General features: G+C 49.1%; 2 protein-coding genes across 6 annotated transcripts in view; both read left to right on the top strand.

Annotated features, from left to right (window-relative positions):
• Positions 1 to 13703, top strand: part of LOC119950954 (interferon-induced protein with tetratricopeptide repeats 5-like) — a 169565-nt gene extending 155862 nt beyond the window's left edge. For 2 of the 5 annotated variants that reach the window (XM_038773979.1, XM_038773976.1), the window contains exon 2: positions 11828 to 13703. In XM_038773979.1, the coding sequence (XP_038629907.1) occupies positions 11922 to 13304 (1383 nt within the window). In that variant the 5' untranslated portion in view covers positions 11828 to 11921 and the 3' untranslated portion in view covers positions 13305 to 13703. Of the gene's footprint in view, positions 1 to 3819; positions 3968 to 5173; positions 5376 to 5561; positions 5730 to 11827 lie in introns of those variants that run through there. The other 3 variants (XM_038773978.1, XM_038773977.1, XM_038773980.1) reach the window with 3 other exon arrangements.
• The window catches only part of LOC119950988 (interferon-induced protein with tetratricopeptide repeats 5-like), a 999792-nt gene that overhangs the window by 795942 nt on the left and 188028 nt on the right, over positions 1 to 15822 (top strand). The window lies entirely within an intron of this gene.

The following is a 15822-nucleotide window of genomic DNA, read 5'->3' as shown; positions in this document are numbered from 1 at the left end:
GGCTCGTTTACTTTGGGTTTCGGCCTTAATGACCGATGAGCTTGGTCCAGTTCATACTGGGAGGGGTCTTCACCCTCCCCCATCAACTCTGCCAGCCTCTGAGCAAAGTACTCAGTTGGCCATGAGCCCTCTGCCCCTTCAGGTAAGCCCACAATTCTCAGATTTTGCCGCCTCGAGCGCTTCTCCAAGTCCTTGAGCTTTGCTCGGAGTCCTCTGTTGACCTCCACCACCCTCTGTAGTTCGTCTCCCATCGAGGTGAGCTGGTTGCCATGCTGCGACATTGCCTCCTCCATTTCCTTCATCTTTTCACCCTGTTCTCTCACCTCGGCCGATGTCTTTGCCACATCCCCCCTCACCGGGGCGATTGCCTCCTCCTCCAATGATCTCAGTGCGACCGCCATCTCCTTCCTCAACGCCTCCATGTGCCTCGCAAACTGCTTCTCCAGCTCCACAGCCATCACCACGGCCATCCTTTTCACTGTAAGTAGTGTCGCCCCACCACGCGGTCCGGCAGCTGCCATCTTGTCAGCACTTTTACTGGTCCTCTCCTTTGGCGGCAAGCCAGCGATTCCTCCCTTCTTCACAAATGTTTTTGGCATCCCTTAATGACGTAATATTTTTCTTCTTTCTTCAATCTCGAGATAAATAATAAAATAACATTTTTATTTTCTTCTTTCTTCAATCTCGAGATAAATAATAAAATAACATTTTTATTTTCTTCTTTCTTCAATCTTGAGATAGATAATAAAATAATAAAATAAATGTTAAAAAATGTTTTTTTTCCAAATTGAAAAATTCTATTGAAACAAATATTTTTATTAAAAACTTTTTTTTAAAAAACAAACTTTTTTTTCATAAAAAAAAATTAAATTCCAAAAATCAAAGTTCAAAACATCTCTTCTACTGGGACCGGACTTTAAACTTCCCAACATGCATTTTCAGCCGGGGGGGGCACCCGGGGGCACCCGGTGTGCGCTGCTCCCCCTCTACATTTGTGCTGGATTCAGGCCTTGCCTCAGGCCATGCTCTTCGGCTGCTGCTTGCTTCGGGCTCGATGCCCCTGCTCCTCCAATCATGGGGTCGCCACCGGCTCCAAACCGGCCCTACTCAGCGCCTGTCCCTCAAGCCCCAATGGCTGAAGAAATCCCGACCGGCAAAACAACGCAGAAACCCCCGGAAAATACCGAAATGCCGCCGACCGGCTGGAGCTCCTCTTCAGCGCGACCGCTCCGCTCGCACGTGCCACCGGAAGTCGGGATTCTGTGATTCTATGATTGCCGATCTGTGTGCCAGGTCTGTGCTGGAAGGCACAGTTGTAAGCCCTAGCAGCAAGGCCCAACTTTGCAACCCTGCAGAAGATATTGGATGTATTTGTTTATCCTATCTCAAGAGGCCCAGGAGTAGCTTCTGGTCGGTGATGGCTGTCTGTATACATACTGGTGGAATTTCCTCACAAGGATTGTGACAGCTAAACCCTCTTTCTCAATTTGAGCAAAGTTTCATTCCGCTAGTGAGAAGGTTCTTGAGGCAAAGACGATGGGCCACCTGGAACCATCCCCCATCTAATGAGACAATACTACCCCTGTCCCATAAGAAGACGCATCACATGTGAGGACGATCAGTTTTCTAGGGTCCTGTTTGGGGAGGCTGGTACGGGAATAGAACCGTGCTGCTGGCTTGCCTTGGTCTGTTTTCAAAGCCAGCGATTTAGTCCTGTGCTAAACCAGCCCCTGGTTGTGCAATGTTGTGAGATGTTGTGAGATGTGCAAGGCAGGTGTTCTATGCAGAGGGTGGTGAGTGCTTGGAACGCGTTGCCAGGAGAGGATGTGGAAGCAGATGCATGAACAATGTTCAAAAGGCATCTTGACAAACACATGGATAGGATGGGTAAAGAGAGATATGCCAGAAGGAAGTGCTGATGATTTTTGGCAAAGGTTGGTATCATGACCTGTACAGGCTTGGAGGGCCGTAGGGCCTGTTCCTGTGCTGTGTTGTTCTTTATTCTTTGTTCTTTATTCTTCGAGAGTCGTCCCAGTAATTAAAACATCATTGAGGTACACCATCACTTTGGGAGCCCTTGAAGGAGGTTTTCCATTGTTTCCTGGAAAATAGCGCAGGCTGACACTATGCCAAATGGTAGCCAAGTGTACTGAAATAGGCCCTTATTTGTATTTATCATGGCAAACTTCTGGGTCTCTTTGTCCAATTCCAACTTTTGGTACGGGTGGCTGAGATCTAAATTAAAGTAGGTAAGACCTCCTGCCAGCTTGGTGTAGATGTCTTCAATTGTGGGGATGGAACTGCATTCCACCTGTGCAGCCTGACTGATGGTTAACTTGTGATCCCCACAGATTATCATGGGTCGATCCGGCTTGAGGACAGGGGCTATGGCGGCTGCTCACTCTAAGAACGTAACTGTTGTAATTGTGCCTTATTCTAATTGCTGCAGCTCAACTTTAACCTTTGGCTGCAGAGCATCGGGGACTGGTCTGGCTATAAAATACCTGGGTGTTGAATGTGGGTTGACATTAATTTTGGCCTTCACACCTTTGATCCAGCTTACCTCGCTGTGGAAAATGCCCTTGTATCTTCGCAGGACATCTCGAAGGACATTGTTGGAAATTCAAAATATTTCCAGTCATTTAAGTTTGATTTGCTGTAACCATCTCCCTCCATTAGGCTGAGTCTGTGCCCCTCTACGATAACCAAGACAGATGTTGGCCCTGTCATAATATACATCCAGGTATATGATGGAGTGCTTGCAGGCAGTGATTGACACACAGGATGACCAGTGAGCACACAGAACACAGCAGCCAATCACCAGACAGGACATGACCACTATAAAGCCAGAGGGCACCAGTTTTCACGCTCTCTCGGGATCCAGCCTCTGAGACAGTCGGAGCTCGTGAGCTGCAACTAGTACAAACACCATGTGGTAATCAGTTAGTCTGGTCAGGCTAGCCTCAGGTCTCCAGTCAAGTCAGCATAGTGCCAACCCACAGTTAAGCCTGTATTATAGTTAGTTGTTCAATAAAATCGTGTTGCATCTCTTCAAGTGTTGGAAACCTGTCTCTCTCTCTCGACTGCACCAAATGCAGACCACAAAGACCCAGCTTACCCAACACATCAGGCCCAGTGGTTAGCACTGCTGCCTCACAGTGCCAGGCCCTTGGGTGAATGTGTGGAGTTTATAAGCCACTGGTATGTCCGTGCTGCCAAGTAATTTCATGGTGTTTCCCGTGTAAATTGACAGCTTGATCGTCATGCTGCTCAAATCTAAAGTTTGAGCTCCCTCGTGAATGTGAATTGAAGGTCTTCTCCCCCACAACTGTCACTGAGGCTCCGGTGTCAACTTTTAATTTTGAGGGTTTACAGGTCACACAGCAAGATGTCAATGGAGGCTGCCTTATTTAACTAGACTACATTCAGGCAGTACATTGCGTGCTCCTTCTCAGAGCTCTTCTCCACTTGCTTCAGTGCCGTTGGTTTTTTTGCCTTGGCACAGTCTCGCACGTATAGGTACACCCACAGTGCTGTCAGGGATGTGTAATCCGGGAAGATATGGTCACATGTCAGGGGTGTATAATCCATGGCTATCTGGTCACATGTCAGGGATGTGTAATCCAGGAAATACGGTCACATGTCAGCGACATGTAATCCAGGGATCCAGGTATTTTCCTTAAACGGCCAAGTGACTCTTTTCTATACTAATCTGGCTTTCTGTGGTAAAGCACAGTGTGACTGTATTGGCAGCATTCCTTCCTGCTCAGTCATGATGCTTCAGAGCTACGTTTTTTACTTTCAGTTTCAATTCTCATTGAGGAAATGATTTTAAGCAATTCACTGCAGGAAAGCAAAACAGAGCTGGAAAACAACACAACAAATACTCTCCTTAATCACTTTATAAAAGCTGAATTAAAACTGTGAAACGAATTCAGAACACATTTCATTCGATCGGCACTATGAGGTAAGGTTCACTGGAATAATTTTAGTCCTGGAATTTAGCTGCAGATTGTTGAACAAGGAGCTGTTTTCAAGACATTACAAAGCAGTTCAATCACAGAGAACGGGGATTTGTTTTCTCTTTGTTCTGGAGGTGTGAGCATTGCTGGCTGGGCCAGCATTGATTCCCCATCTCGAAATGCCCTTGAGAAGGTGGCGGTGAGCCCTGTGAACTGTGCAGTCGGTCTCATGTAGGTCCACCCACAGTGCTGTTAGGAAGGGAGTACAGCGTTTTGGCCTGGCGATAATGAGAGCCATATTAGGCGCAGTCTACTGGCCACATTGCGGCGGACGTGAAAACGAGCGTGCCAGTTAGATTGCGGGAGAGGCTGAAATCGGTAAATACGCCGAGTGCCAATTGGTTTCTAACCATCCCGCTTCCACTGGCAAGATCCGGATCCTGCCAAGGCCTGACGAGAAACAAATAATCAACAATTGAGTCCAATCTCCATACCATTAATGGTGGGCCGACATCGCTGAGTGGTCGCCCCTGGTTCAGGAGCGAGGAGAGACAATGCCCGTGAGTCCACTGTGCCACCCTCTAAATCGCATATACCCATATCAGAGGCAGCTCCAGCTGCTGCCTGTCTGTCCCACCAAACACATCCAGGACAGAGCCCCATCCGTCATCAGGGGCGGCATGGTGGCACAGTGGTTAGCACTGCTGCCTCACAGAGCCAGGGACCTGGGTTTGATTCCAGGCTAGGGTGACTATGTGGAGTTTGCACTTTCTCCCTGTGTCTGTGTGGGTTTCCTCCGGGTACTCTGGTTTCCTCCCACAGTCCAAAGATGTGCAAGATAGGTTGATCGGTCATGCTAAATTGACCGTAGTGTCCAAAAGGTTAGGTGGGGTTACGGGGATATTGTGGGCAATGGGCCTTGGTAGGGTGCTCATTCAGAGGGTCGGCATAGAGTCATTGGGCAATGGCTCCTTCTGCAGTGCAGGGATTCCATGGCAATATGGTGAAGGTCACTTTGACTCCCACTGACAGTGGCAGTCTCTGGCTGCACAAATGAAGACTATTGCTAAAGAGGAATTGGCATTTCCAGTATTGTGAGCACTTCACAGCTCTGAAGTGGATTCCCATGGGTTTGCCATGAATGGACCCGCGGGTCTGGAATGGCAGCCATAGCTGATTGTTAGTCTCTCACCCTCTCAAATTCATTCCAGATATCACTAAATGGATGATATTGTGGACTCCGCGGAAGCTGCCCTTGCAGTACTGCTGGCAGACCAGCCAGCCAGAAGGCGGTGGATGCAGCGTTGATAGAGGCTTGAGGCGGCAGCCCATGTGCAGGGCCTCGCCCCACACCTGAGGATGCCCATCAGTCCAGGGAGGTGACCCAGCGGAGGAGGACGGCAGCGGCCCAAGGTACACAGGCATCGCTGGTCTTGTGAATTGATGTTGGAGCCGCAGGAGGCTCCGCATCAACAAGGTGATGGTGCAGCACCTGTGCCATGTCCTTAAACGTGGCACCATGTAGAGGAGGAGGATACCCACTCCTGGTGTCCATCAAGGTCACCGCAGCCCTGAACCTTTACGCCTCAGGATCATTCCAGAGCTCGAGCGGGGACATGTGGAGCATCTAACAAGCTGTAGCCCACAAGTGCATTTATGACATCAAGGATGCCCTGTTTGACCGGGCAGCCGACTACGTAAACTTTTACCTGGACTAGGCCTAACAAGACGCTGACAGGATTCTCCACCATTGCCGGGATGCTCCAGGTACAGGGAGTAATAGATGGCACGCATGTCACCTTGTGTGCACCGGGTGATGCGGGAGCGCCCTTCATTAACAGGAAGGCGCTCCACTCCCTGAACGTTCAACTGGTGTGCGACCACCATCTGGAGATCTTGTACGTTTGTGTGCATGCTTCCCAGGGAGTACGCATGACAGCTACAGCCTGGTGCACTCGCAGAGTCCCAGCATCTTCGATGGACATCCCAGGGTGACCGGTTGGCTCTTGGGGGTTAAGGGATTAAAGGATACCCACTTAGGTCCTGGCTGGTGACGGCAGTACAGAGGTCGGTGACCAATGTAGAGGCCCACCTGGGCTGACAATGAGCGGTGCATTGGACTGCTGAAAATGGGGTTCCGATGCCTCAACCGCTCTGGTGGTATTCTGTGCCTTCTACAACCTGGCATAAAAGCGGGGTGACGTGCTGGAGGTGGAGGAGGAGGAACATGCGGCCACCTCTGAGGAGAAGGATGGGGAGGAGCCAGGAAGGGCTGGTACATGAGCCCAGGGAGGAACCGTGGGACTAACTGGGGGGTGAAGGACAGGCGGCGGTGAGGGTCTAGCATGACCGCAGGACCATGGAGGCCCTCATCCTCACCTGCTTCTCATAGGACGTGGCTTCATCCGTCATCGCATCATCCTCCCCATCTCACCCACCTACCATCCCCCCACAACCATGCCCAACTGTCACTCTCCTTCCCTACCCCTTCGCTACTTCCCCTTCCCCCTTCCCCTCTGTGCTGTACCACTCCATCTAGGTATGTCCACAGGATGCACATCAGGGGTGGAGGCAGCCTGCTGCTTACCACGTCCTATGGTCTTTGATGCCCTTGGTGGGTGTCCTCTGGAGGGCCTGGGGTCAAAGAGCACATGCGTCACCATAACATCCTGTTCCACACGCTGACCCGTGACACCTGATGTGGCGTTGTCAGGGAGGGTGGACTGGTGGAAGCTGGTGACCGCTGCCGTCTCCCTGTAGGGAAGCTCTGGATTGGCCTCCAGGGCTCCCTCCACCCTATCAGTGCACGTAGGGTCCTGGGTGTCACCTCAGGATGGAGGGGTCGCTGGGTTGAGCTCCGACTGTCACTGCGTTATCTGGCTCTGTAAGCCCTGTCGCTTCCCAATGCCCACACCATGGTGTTGGTGCGCTCCACAATGCCCCTCACTGACCGGGGCTTGCTCTGGAGCACCTCAGCAATGCCCACCTGAGACTCGGTCAAGCTCCGCAGCGCCCCAGCAAGGTCCATCTGAGACTGGATACATCCCCCAGTATCTGGGACATGCTGTTGAGCTGCTCAGCCATGGCCGTCACTGACTGAGCTACGCCTTGGACATCACCACTCGTGCTGCTGATGTCATGCTCCAGGCTCTTCACTGCGGTCGCCACCCAGGTAGTGTTGGCCTTGGTGCCGTGCATTGTCGGCACAATCTCCTGCGCCCTTAGCCTCTGGGATTCCTCCAATTGGCAATGGACCCACTGGAGTGTTGTTGACATTCCCCTCTGAATCTCACAACCACACCCTATTGACAGCATCAACTCCGGGTAAACTTGGTCCAGAGGCTCAGCATCTGACTGGGACCCAGCTGGGTTCTATGATCCAGCAGACCTCTGACTGCTGTCTCCCCCGGTCATTCCTGTCTCCACCTGACGTGCATTGCAACTGTGCGATGCTCACCAAATTGTGCTCCAGAAGCCTGTCCCCTCCTTTCGCCCACCGAGGTTACATAGAACAGTACAGCACAGAACAGACCCTTTGGCCCTCGATGTTGTGCCGAGCAATGATCACCCTACTCAAACCCACGTATCCACCCTATACCCGTAACCAAACAACCCCCCCTTAACCTTACTTTTTAGGACAATACGGGCAATTTAGCATGGCCAATCCACCTAACCCGCACATCTTTGGACTGTGGGAGGAAACCGGAGCACCCGGAGGAAACCCACGCACACACGGGGAGGACGTGCAGACTCCGCACAGACAGTGACCAAGCCGGGAATCGAACCTGGGACCCTGGGGCTGTGAAGCATTGATGCTAACCACTATGCTACCGTGCTGCCCCAAAAGGTGTGTGTCTCTGCACTGGTGGAAGGTGGGGGTGACAGCCGTGATGTATCAATGGTGGCATCCTCAGAGCTCTCTTCTGAAGGGCAGCACGGTAGCATTGTGGATAGCACAATTGCTTCACAGCTCCAGGGTCCCAGGTTCAAATCCCGGCTTGGGTCACTGTCTGTGTGGAGTCTGCACGTTCTCCCCATGTGTGCATGGGTTTTCTCCGGGTGCTCCGGTTTCCTCCCACAGTCCAAAGACGTGCAGGTTAGGTGAATTGGCCATGCTAAATTGCCCTTAGTGTCTGAAATTGCCCTTGGTGTTGGGTGGGGTTACTGGGTTATGGGGATAGGGTTGTGTGGGCTTGGGTAGGGTGCTCTTTCAAAGAGCCGGTGCAGACTCGATGGTCCGAATGGCCTCCTTCTGCACTGTAAATTCTATGAAATCTATGAGGTGTTCTCTGGGGAGGCGTGGGGAGGGGGGAGATGGGCGGGGGGGAGCACCCTGAATTGGCCGGTACTGTCAGCTGGAGAACCTGCGGGAGATAGGACATGTGGTCAGTGAAAGGGAAGGACCATCATGCTGGCGTGAACAATTCATATGTGACAGGTTATCTGGGTGGGGCCGGTGGACCCTCACCTCTGTGGCACAGGCCAAGCTCGACATCGGTGACTGATTTGTCCTCGGTCACCGACGCAATCTCAAGGGCTGTATTCTCGTCAGGAGTCAGGCCCCGGAGGTCTGGCAGCCGGCCGCCTGTCTGGGCCCTCTCCCGCCCATTCTCCTGCGGAACATGGAGGGGGAGCATCGTGAGACGAACGCTGCAAGTTTCGCAGTTGACGGGGGAACAAGCTTGGTCAGCACTGCCAAACTTGGTGGGTGTGTTGGTGGGCGCCAGGGTGTGCTGGGGCAAAGAGCACGGCGTTGTGCTGAGGGGGTGGTGCCAAGCGAGTATCGCACGTGGGAGGGCGCTAGTGCCAGGCGCAGAGTCACCGGGGGAGGCAGGGATGGCAGGCAGGATTAGTGCCAGGGGTCAGATGCCAACATCACCCATATGGCTCAGTGGAGGACGTTGAGCTTCTTGTGGCACTGGGTGCTGGTCCTCCTGGTCACCCTACCCACGCTGACGGCTACTGCCATTGTCTACCAGGTGGCTTTAGCGGTCCCATGGCTAACCTTCCAACCCCCTCGGCGGAACAGGGTATCCAAGCCGGACTCAACCATTTTCATGACCCTGGCCTGGTTGGCATACCGAATTGAGGCGCTGGTCTACGTGGTGACATGGCTGCGTGCTGTCTGAGGTTTGCTCTGCAGGATCAGTCTCAGTGCTTCTCCCCCTTGATACCGGCGAGCTGCTGGGCGTAGTTCTGGTGAATCAGCTGGCGGGACAGACCTTTACGTCATAAAGTCCGTAGGGCATCATTCAGTGTCCTAATTAACATTAGATACCGGTGATTGCGTTACTGGGTTGGCCATCGAGAAATACCCAAATAATCCGCTCGCTCTCACACTTAGAAGCAAATCCATTGCATCGTACCCATAGTTTCCAGTCGGAATGATGGGTATCGTTAGTTGCCACTGATCAGCTCATGTCTGAATATTACCCAGGTCTTCCTAAGCGTGGGTACAGATTGTTTCAGTATCGCAGGAGATGCTGATTCCTTATCCTGAGGAATTAGAGAGTATTGATTGATGATCGGCAGATGACATGAGACAAAATAATCCGGTTATGGGTCATATTAGGACTAATTCAAATAAAAATGTAATTTTGTTTACATTCAGCTTCCATTGAAGGTTCAAAGTGAAATGTGAATTTTCTATTTGTATTCTGCAAATGCCCCAGGTTGTTTGCAGTCTTTGAAGAGAGAAAGTTTTACTCTGTGTTCCACAGTAACCTGGGAGGAGTTTTTTAATGTAAAATGCTGATTTTCAGCATTTACATTTGAACCGAATAAACAAAGCAATCAGAGCTATAAATCACAGGGAGAGCACAGCCTGAACTGGGGTGGACAGGAGTGAATGTTATATGGAATGTTGCTGAGGTGCGCCAGATTGAAGTGGGGAGAAGGAAAAGCACTTTCTGAAATTAGAGACTGAGTGTGAGGGAGGGTCGGTAGGTGAGAGGGGGGGGGGGGGGGGGGGGGGGGGGGGGAAGACAGGTGTAATAGTTTGAACTGAAAGCAGAAACCCACCATGAACTGGTGAGGGGGTAAGAATGACAGCGAGCATTGAGGGGGGAAGGGAGAACATGAACAAGAGGCAGCTGGAGTAGATAATGAGTTGGGATGTCCCGGGCCAATGAAGTGAATCGCCAGGAATTGAACAGGAAGAGTTTGTATTGATGTGACATCTCACTACACTCCACAGGAATGTCCCAACGTGTTTCACAATCAGTGAATTACTTTGAGTATCAGCATCCTTCCTCACCTAAAACAAAACCATTTTCATTCCTTTTATCTTCTGTCCTCAACACCTTTGTCTATCTCCAGCTACCCCCCCCCCCCCCCCCCCCCCAACCGCTGCGGTATAAATCTGACCTCTTTTCCACTTCTCTCCAGCTTTGACAAAGAATCATCCACACTTCCTTTTCTCCCCACAGATGCTGTCAGACCTGCTGAGATTGTCCAATAATTTCTGTTTTTGTTACATTTATGTAGCACCTTTAATGTAATAAATTGTCCGAAAGGCATTTCACATGAACGTAATCAGAGAATAATACATTCAAAGGAAAAGAAGGAAATACTTGTAATATTTTAAATAATCCCTTATCTAAAATATATATATATTACTCTTTGAACTAGCCGATGATAAAGTGATCAATAGTCTTCTTGTAAAAGATGAACCATTTAATGAATAATATAAACAATAATTGTGAGTCCTTTTTCCAATTCTGAAATAACAAAAGAAATGAAATACAATACAGATGACTATCTCAGTATACAATATTATTATAAAGTAGTTTGAACTTCTCTCCCTCTCGCTATTCTATGTCTTGTCTGTTCACTGTCCTGGATCACACTCTCTGAGAAAGAAACGGGAATCTAGTTCTATCATCTGACAATGGGACATCTAGTGTTGAAACGACTGTACTACATTCACATACATTCATCATGTAGATTGATACCAGAATATCATTACAATACTTAGAGGACTGACAAAAATCTTTACTAGTTTATATGTGGGGGTAAACTTTAAGGAGGGTAGTCAGGAATTTGGAGTTTCTCTGGCTGAAGTCAGCAGTCTGGTGAAATAGCACATGGACAAGTTTAGAGTGAGATGAATGCAGAGTTCTCAGAAGACTATAGGACTCAAGGTGATAGAAAGGGACTCGATCATGAAGGGACTGGAACACCGGGATGACATTTTTACATTTGTGACCTTCTTCGACCAGAGTCAATGGAAGTCCGACACTGCCCCCAAAACCTAGCTTAAAGGTCAGGGGGAGTCCACCCCAGATATTCCTGGCTTCTCTGTGTAAATTTTGGATCAGGAGCATCATTAATTGTCTTAAGGTGAGAATTCACACTTAACTCGGGAGCAGGGTCCCACCTGAGAGAGCAGCCAGTCCATTGACAGGCCAGCAGCTCTGTAGGCTCAGCAGTGTCAAGTTTGAGTGGAACCAATGCTGGGACTGCAGGCAGTCTCGGTGAGGAGGGGCCTACAGAGCAGAATGAGAAGGGGATGTACTTGGCAAAACCAATAGGAGATTGAGTACTTCAGCTACAGCTCCTCATCATCCAATTGGGCATTGAGGCGGTTAAGATTTACTGTACATTTTGTGAGAGGTTCAACGTTCACCAGATAATACATCAATCAGCGGAAAAAAGACAAGTATGAAAACAGACAAGGTTATGAAGTAAATCCCTTTATTTTGCTGGGAGGTTTTTCTGAGATAATAATTTTGTGACCAGAGGTTTCAGGGTCATTGAGTCCCAGAGTCAGGAAAAGGTCTTGGATAATAAAAATGGATGGAGGGGCTGGAAAATGGTTCAGTTAGTCCGAGATGGATTTTGATGGGTTTGTTTTTCTCTTGCAGTGACCAAGAGAAGGATTTGTTGAAAGTGAAGCTTGAACAACTTGAATGTCACTTCACATGGGGGCCACAGAAAGAAAATATTGACTTGGATGACATGAAGCAAAGATTAGAAGATTCAATTCAGACGAATGAGAAATATCAACCCAGGTATTACAACCAGCTCGCTTTTGTAAACTGTCTGCAAGGAAACTGTGAGGCGGCGATTCAAAACTTAAAGGAAGCTGAAAATTTTCTGAGGGAGAATCATGAAGATAAATTTAATAAAAGAATCATCATCACCTTTGGAAACTATGCCTGGATATATTATCACATGGGACAACTGACAGAGGCTCAGTCCTACCTCGACAAACTGGAGACGATCTGCAAACAATTTCCTGATGCCTCTCGGTACACAGCAATGATACCTGCAGTAAACGGGGAGAAGGGTTGGTCACTGTTGAAATCTGCTGCTCAATATTATGAAGAAGCAAAGGGATGTTTCCAAAAGGCTTTGGAGGAAGATCCTGATAATGTTGAATGGAATGATGGCTATGCGATTGTTCTGTCTCGTCTGGAAACATTTTCTGGAACCCCAGAGAAATGTGAATCCACTCAATCAATGAAGCAGTTTAGACGTGTGTTGGAGCTTGATCCAGATCACGGTGAAGCCATGGTGCTGTTAGCTCTAAAACTACAGGAATTCAATCAAATTGAGGAAGCACTGGAATTAGTTGAAAAAGCGTTGCAGAAGTCCCCTGATCTCCCACATGTGCTTCGCTATGCAGCAAAATTTTACAGATTAAAAGGAGATGTGGAAAAAGCGGTGGAGCTGTTGAAGAAAGGATTGGAAATGACGCCACACTCTACGATCTTACACCATCAAATAGGTCTGTGTTACAGAAAGCAAGTATTGTCACTGATCAAAAAGCCATGTCGCAAAAGACCTGGTGACCCTGCTTTTCAACAGAGAGCTGAACTGATTGAACTGTGTAAGGATCATTTTAAAAAGGCTTTTGAACCTCGCCCATTAACATTTATTAGGGCACAGCTGGATTATGCCAGAATCTGTTCATTAAATGAAGAATATGAAAATGTCGAGGAGACTTACAATAATCTACTGAAATCGAAAGATATACCTCCAAGAAATAAGCAGGAAATATGTTTAGACGTTGGATTATTTGAACTGCGTGAGAAGAAATCGGAATCAAACGCCATCACCCATTTTCTGGAAGGAATGAAAGTCGATTCTAACTCAACGGAAGGAAAAAAGTGCTGTGAGAGGTTGAAGTCAATAGTAGAAAGACAACTTAGCAGGAATCCGAAAAACAGCAAGGCCCATGGTGTTCTTGGCTTAATGCACCAACTGGATGGGAAGAAGCGTGAGGCTGTTGAAAGCTTTGAAAAAGCCTTCAAGTTGGACCCTGACAATGAAGAATATCTAAGTGCTCTTTGTGAATTACGCCTTTCCATCTCGGTCAACAATGACTTTCCCAACTAATGCTGAGCCGAAAGATGAATTAACACTCTAATCCCTAGACAGCTTCTGGTATTCACTTCACTTATATTCTGCTCAGGTTTTTCTAATGGAGCACGTTACACATGTGTGTACAATTTTCAAATAATCTCATTGTAATTATTCTAAATCTCTGTGCTTCATTCAGGAACATTGACCCCACTGGTGAACTAAACAAATAATATTATTCTGTTCTCCCAAGAGTTGCTGTTGTGTGTGGAAAGGTGGAGAGGGAGGGAAGACTAAAGGATATAAAAATAGGTTAAAATTGGCTAAAAAGAATAAAACACAATGGCAGCAGGTATTGATTTCCCAAACAGAGATTTCAATTGTACAATCAGAAGTGGAATGTTGAAATAGCCAATAAAATGAAAGCATGGCTAAGATTTGATTTGTGTGGTTGATCAGTGTGAATGCTGACAGTTTGGTTCACACAGAACAGGGTGGGGATAAAATCTGCTGGATCATTCCTGACAGTCGGTAATGTTTACGCTCTGTCACCATTTAGTGAACACATTTCATCTTGGCAACACGGATTAACTTGTATACAACCTACAAAGGGAGACTGCGGGTTGGAGGAAGACATAATAGAGTCAGGAAAAATAAATGAATATAAAATTAGATGAAAATTTATTCCTGTTATATTTTTGTTGTTAGCCGCAAATAGGAAAAGAAGTAGAGGTGCCGCCGCGCTCTAAGTTTGTAATATGCGCTGCCGGGTTTATTAAGAGGAGTTCCTTCTGCAGTGTAAGATGGATAACTCCAATCACCTACACAAACACACTGCTGACATCACGACTGATCACTTGATGTTCCACAAGCAGGCAGTATTATTTGAAAACTTAACCCCCTCTCTCTTTACTCCTTTAGTGCAAACAACTTTTCTTTTACACACTTCAACAACAGACCCAACTAAATTTAACCTGCACCAATATGTTACCCATACGTATATACATTAATAAGACAGTCCCTTTGGAGGATGCCAGTCTCTTTTAGGTAATATTTGATTTCTGGAATCTGGGGCGGGATTCTCCGACACCCCGCCGGGCCGGGGGGCGGCGTGAATCCCGCCCCGACGCTGGTTGCCAGATTCTCCGGTGCCCTTTTTTTGGCGGGGGCGGAAATTGCGACCCGCTCTGTCGGGGGTCATTGGCAGCGGCCCCCCGGCGATTCGCCGCCCTGTGATGGGCCGAGTGGCCCCCCGATTTCGGCTGGTCCAGCCGGTGTAAATTAGACCAGGTCCTTGCTGGAGGGACCTGGTTCTGCAGGCAGCCTCCGGAGTCCTCGGTGACGCACGGGGGAACCTAGCCCCGGGGGGGCCTCACGGTGGCCTGGCCCGTGATCGGGGCCGACCGATCTGCGGCGGGCCTGTGCCATGGGGGCACCCTTTCCCATCTCACCGGCTGGTGTAACGGTCCGCCATGGCCGGCGCGGAGAAGAACCCCCCCCCCCCCAGCTGGGATGACGCCAGTACACGCTGGTGCTCCCACGCACCCTGAAGGTGCTGAGGATTCCACACCTTCCAGGCGCCCTAACGCCGGTGTGGTTCACGCCACTCCTCGGTGCCGGTATGGCCCACCCTGCCGGATAGAGGAGAATCCCGCCCCTGGCTTTTCAAAATCACCGAAGTGCCCTCCGCTTTACTTATTGGTGGTACTTTTTGTGTAACTAAATCAGTATCTGTCTCTGTTCGTACTGAAGATTCTGCAGGGACAGATGCTGTACTTTCCCCTGTAGTAGATCTCAATTCTGTCACATCACTGTCCATACCTTCCGAGGTGAATACAACTGGTGAAGGTTCAGTCCATTCACTTAGTGAACATAATAATTGGTCAACTTAATGTCATCAAACTCTTTCATCATCTGTCTGTATGATGTAACATATCGGACCTGTCTTTGCTCGGATGATGGCTGGCCGAGTCCGTGGCTGCGCATGTGCAAGGCGATGACCTGCAGCAGTCGCGTCGTACAACGTGGTGCCTGCCATGCATGGACCCGACTTGCCAAATACAGCCCCCCAGGCCACCCCCTGGACACCCCACCAGTCCCTCCAGACCTCGCGGAGCAACCCCCCCCCCCCCCCCCCCCCACCCTTCCCCGGTCATGCTAAATTACCCTAAGTGTCCAAAAACGTTTAGGAGAGGTTATTGGGTTAGGGGGATAGGGTGGAAGTGAGGGCTAAAGTGGGTCAGTGTAGACTCGATGGGCCGAATGGCCTCCTTCTGCACTGCATGTTCTATGTCTATGGCTGAACAAGGCTGGAATGTTAAAAGCAAATTACTGAAAAAGCTGGAATCTGAAACAAAAACAGAAAATACTGGACAATCTCAGCAGGTCTGACAGCACCTGTGGATAGAGCAGGGAGCTTATGTTTTGAGTCTGGATGACTCTTTGTCAAAGCGAGAGAGAGAACTGGAATAGGATCAGATTTATACTGTTGTGGGGTGGGATGGGGGTGTGGAGCAGTGGGACTGAATAGAGGGCCAGTGATAGGTGGAGATTG

Source organism: Scyliorhinus canicula, chromosome 16, assembly GCF_902713615.1.
Source record: "Scyliorhinus canicula chromosome 16, sScyCan1.1, whole genome shotgun sequence".
In the NCBI taxonomy this organism is placed as follows: Eukaryota; Metazoa; Chordata; class Chondrichthyes; order Carcharhiniformes; family Scyliorhinidae; genus Scyliorhinus; species Scyliorhinus canicula.
This window is presented reverse-complemented; position numbering and strand designations above follow the sequence as displayed.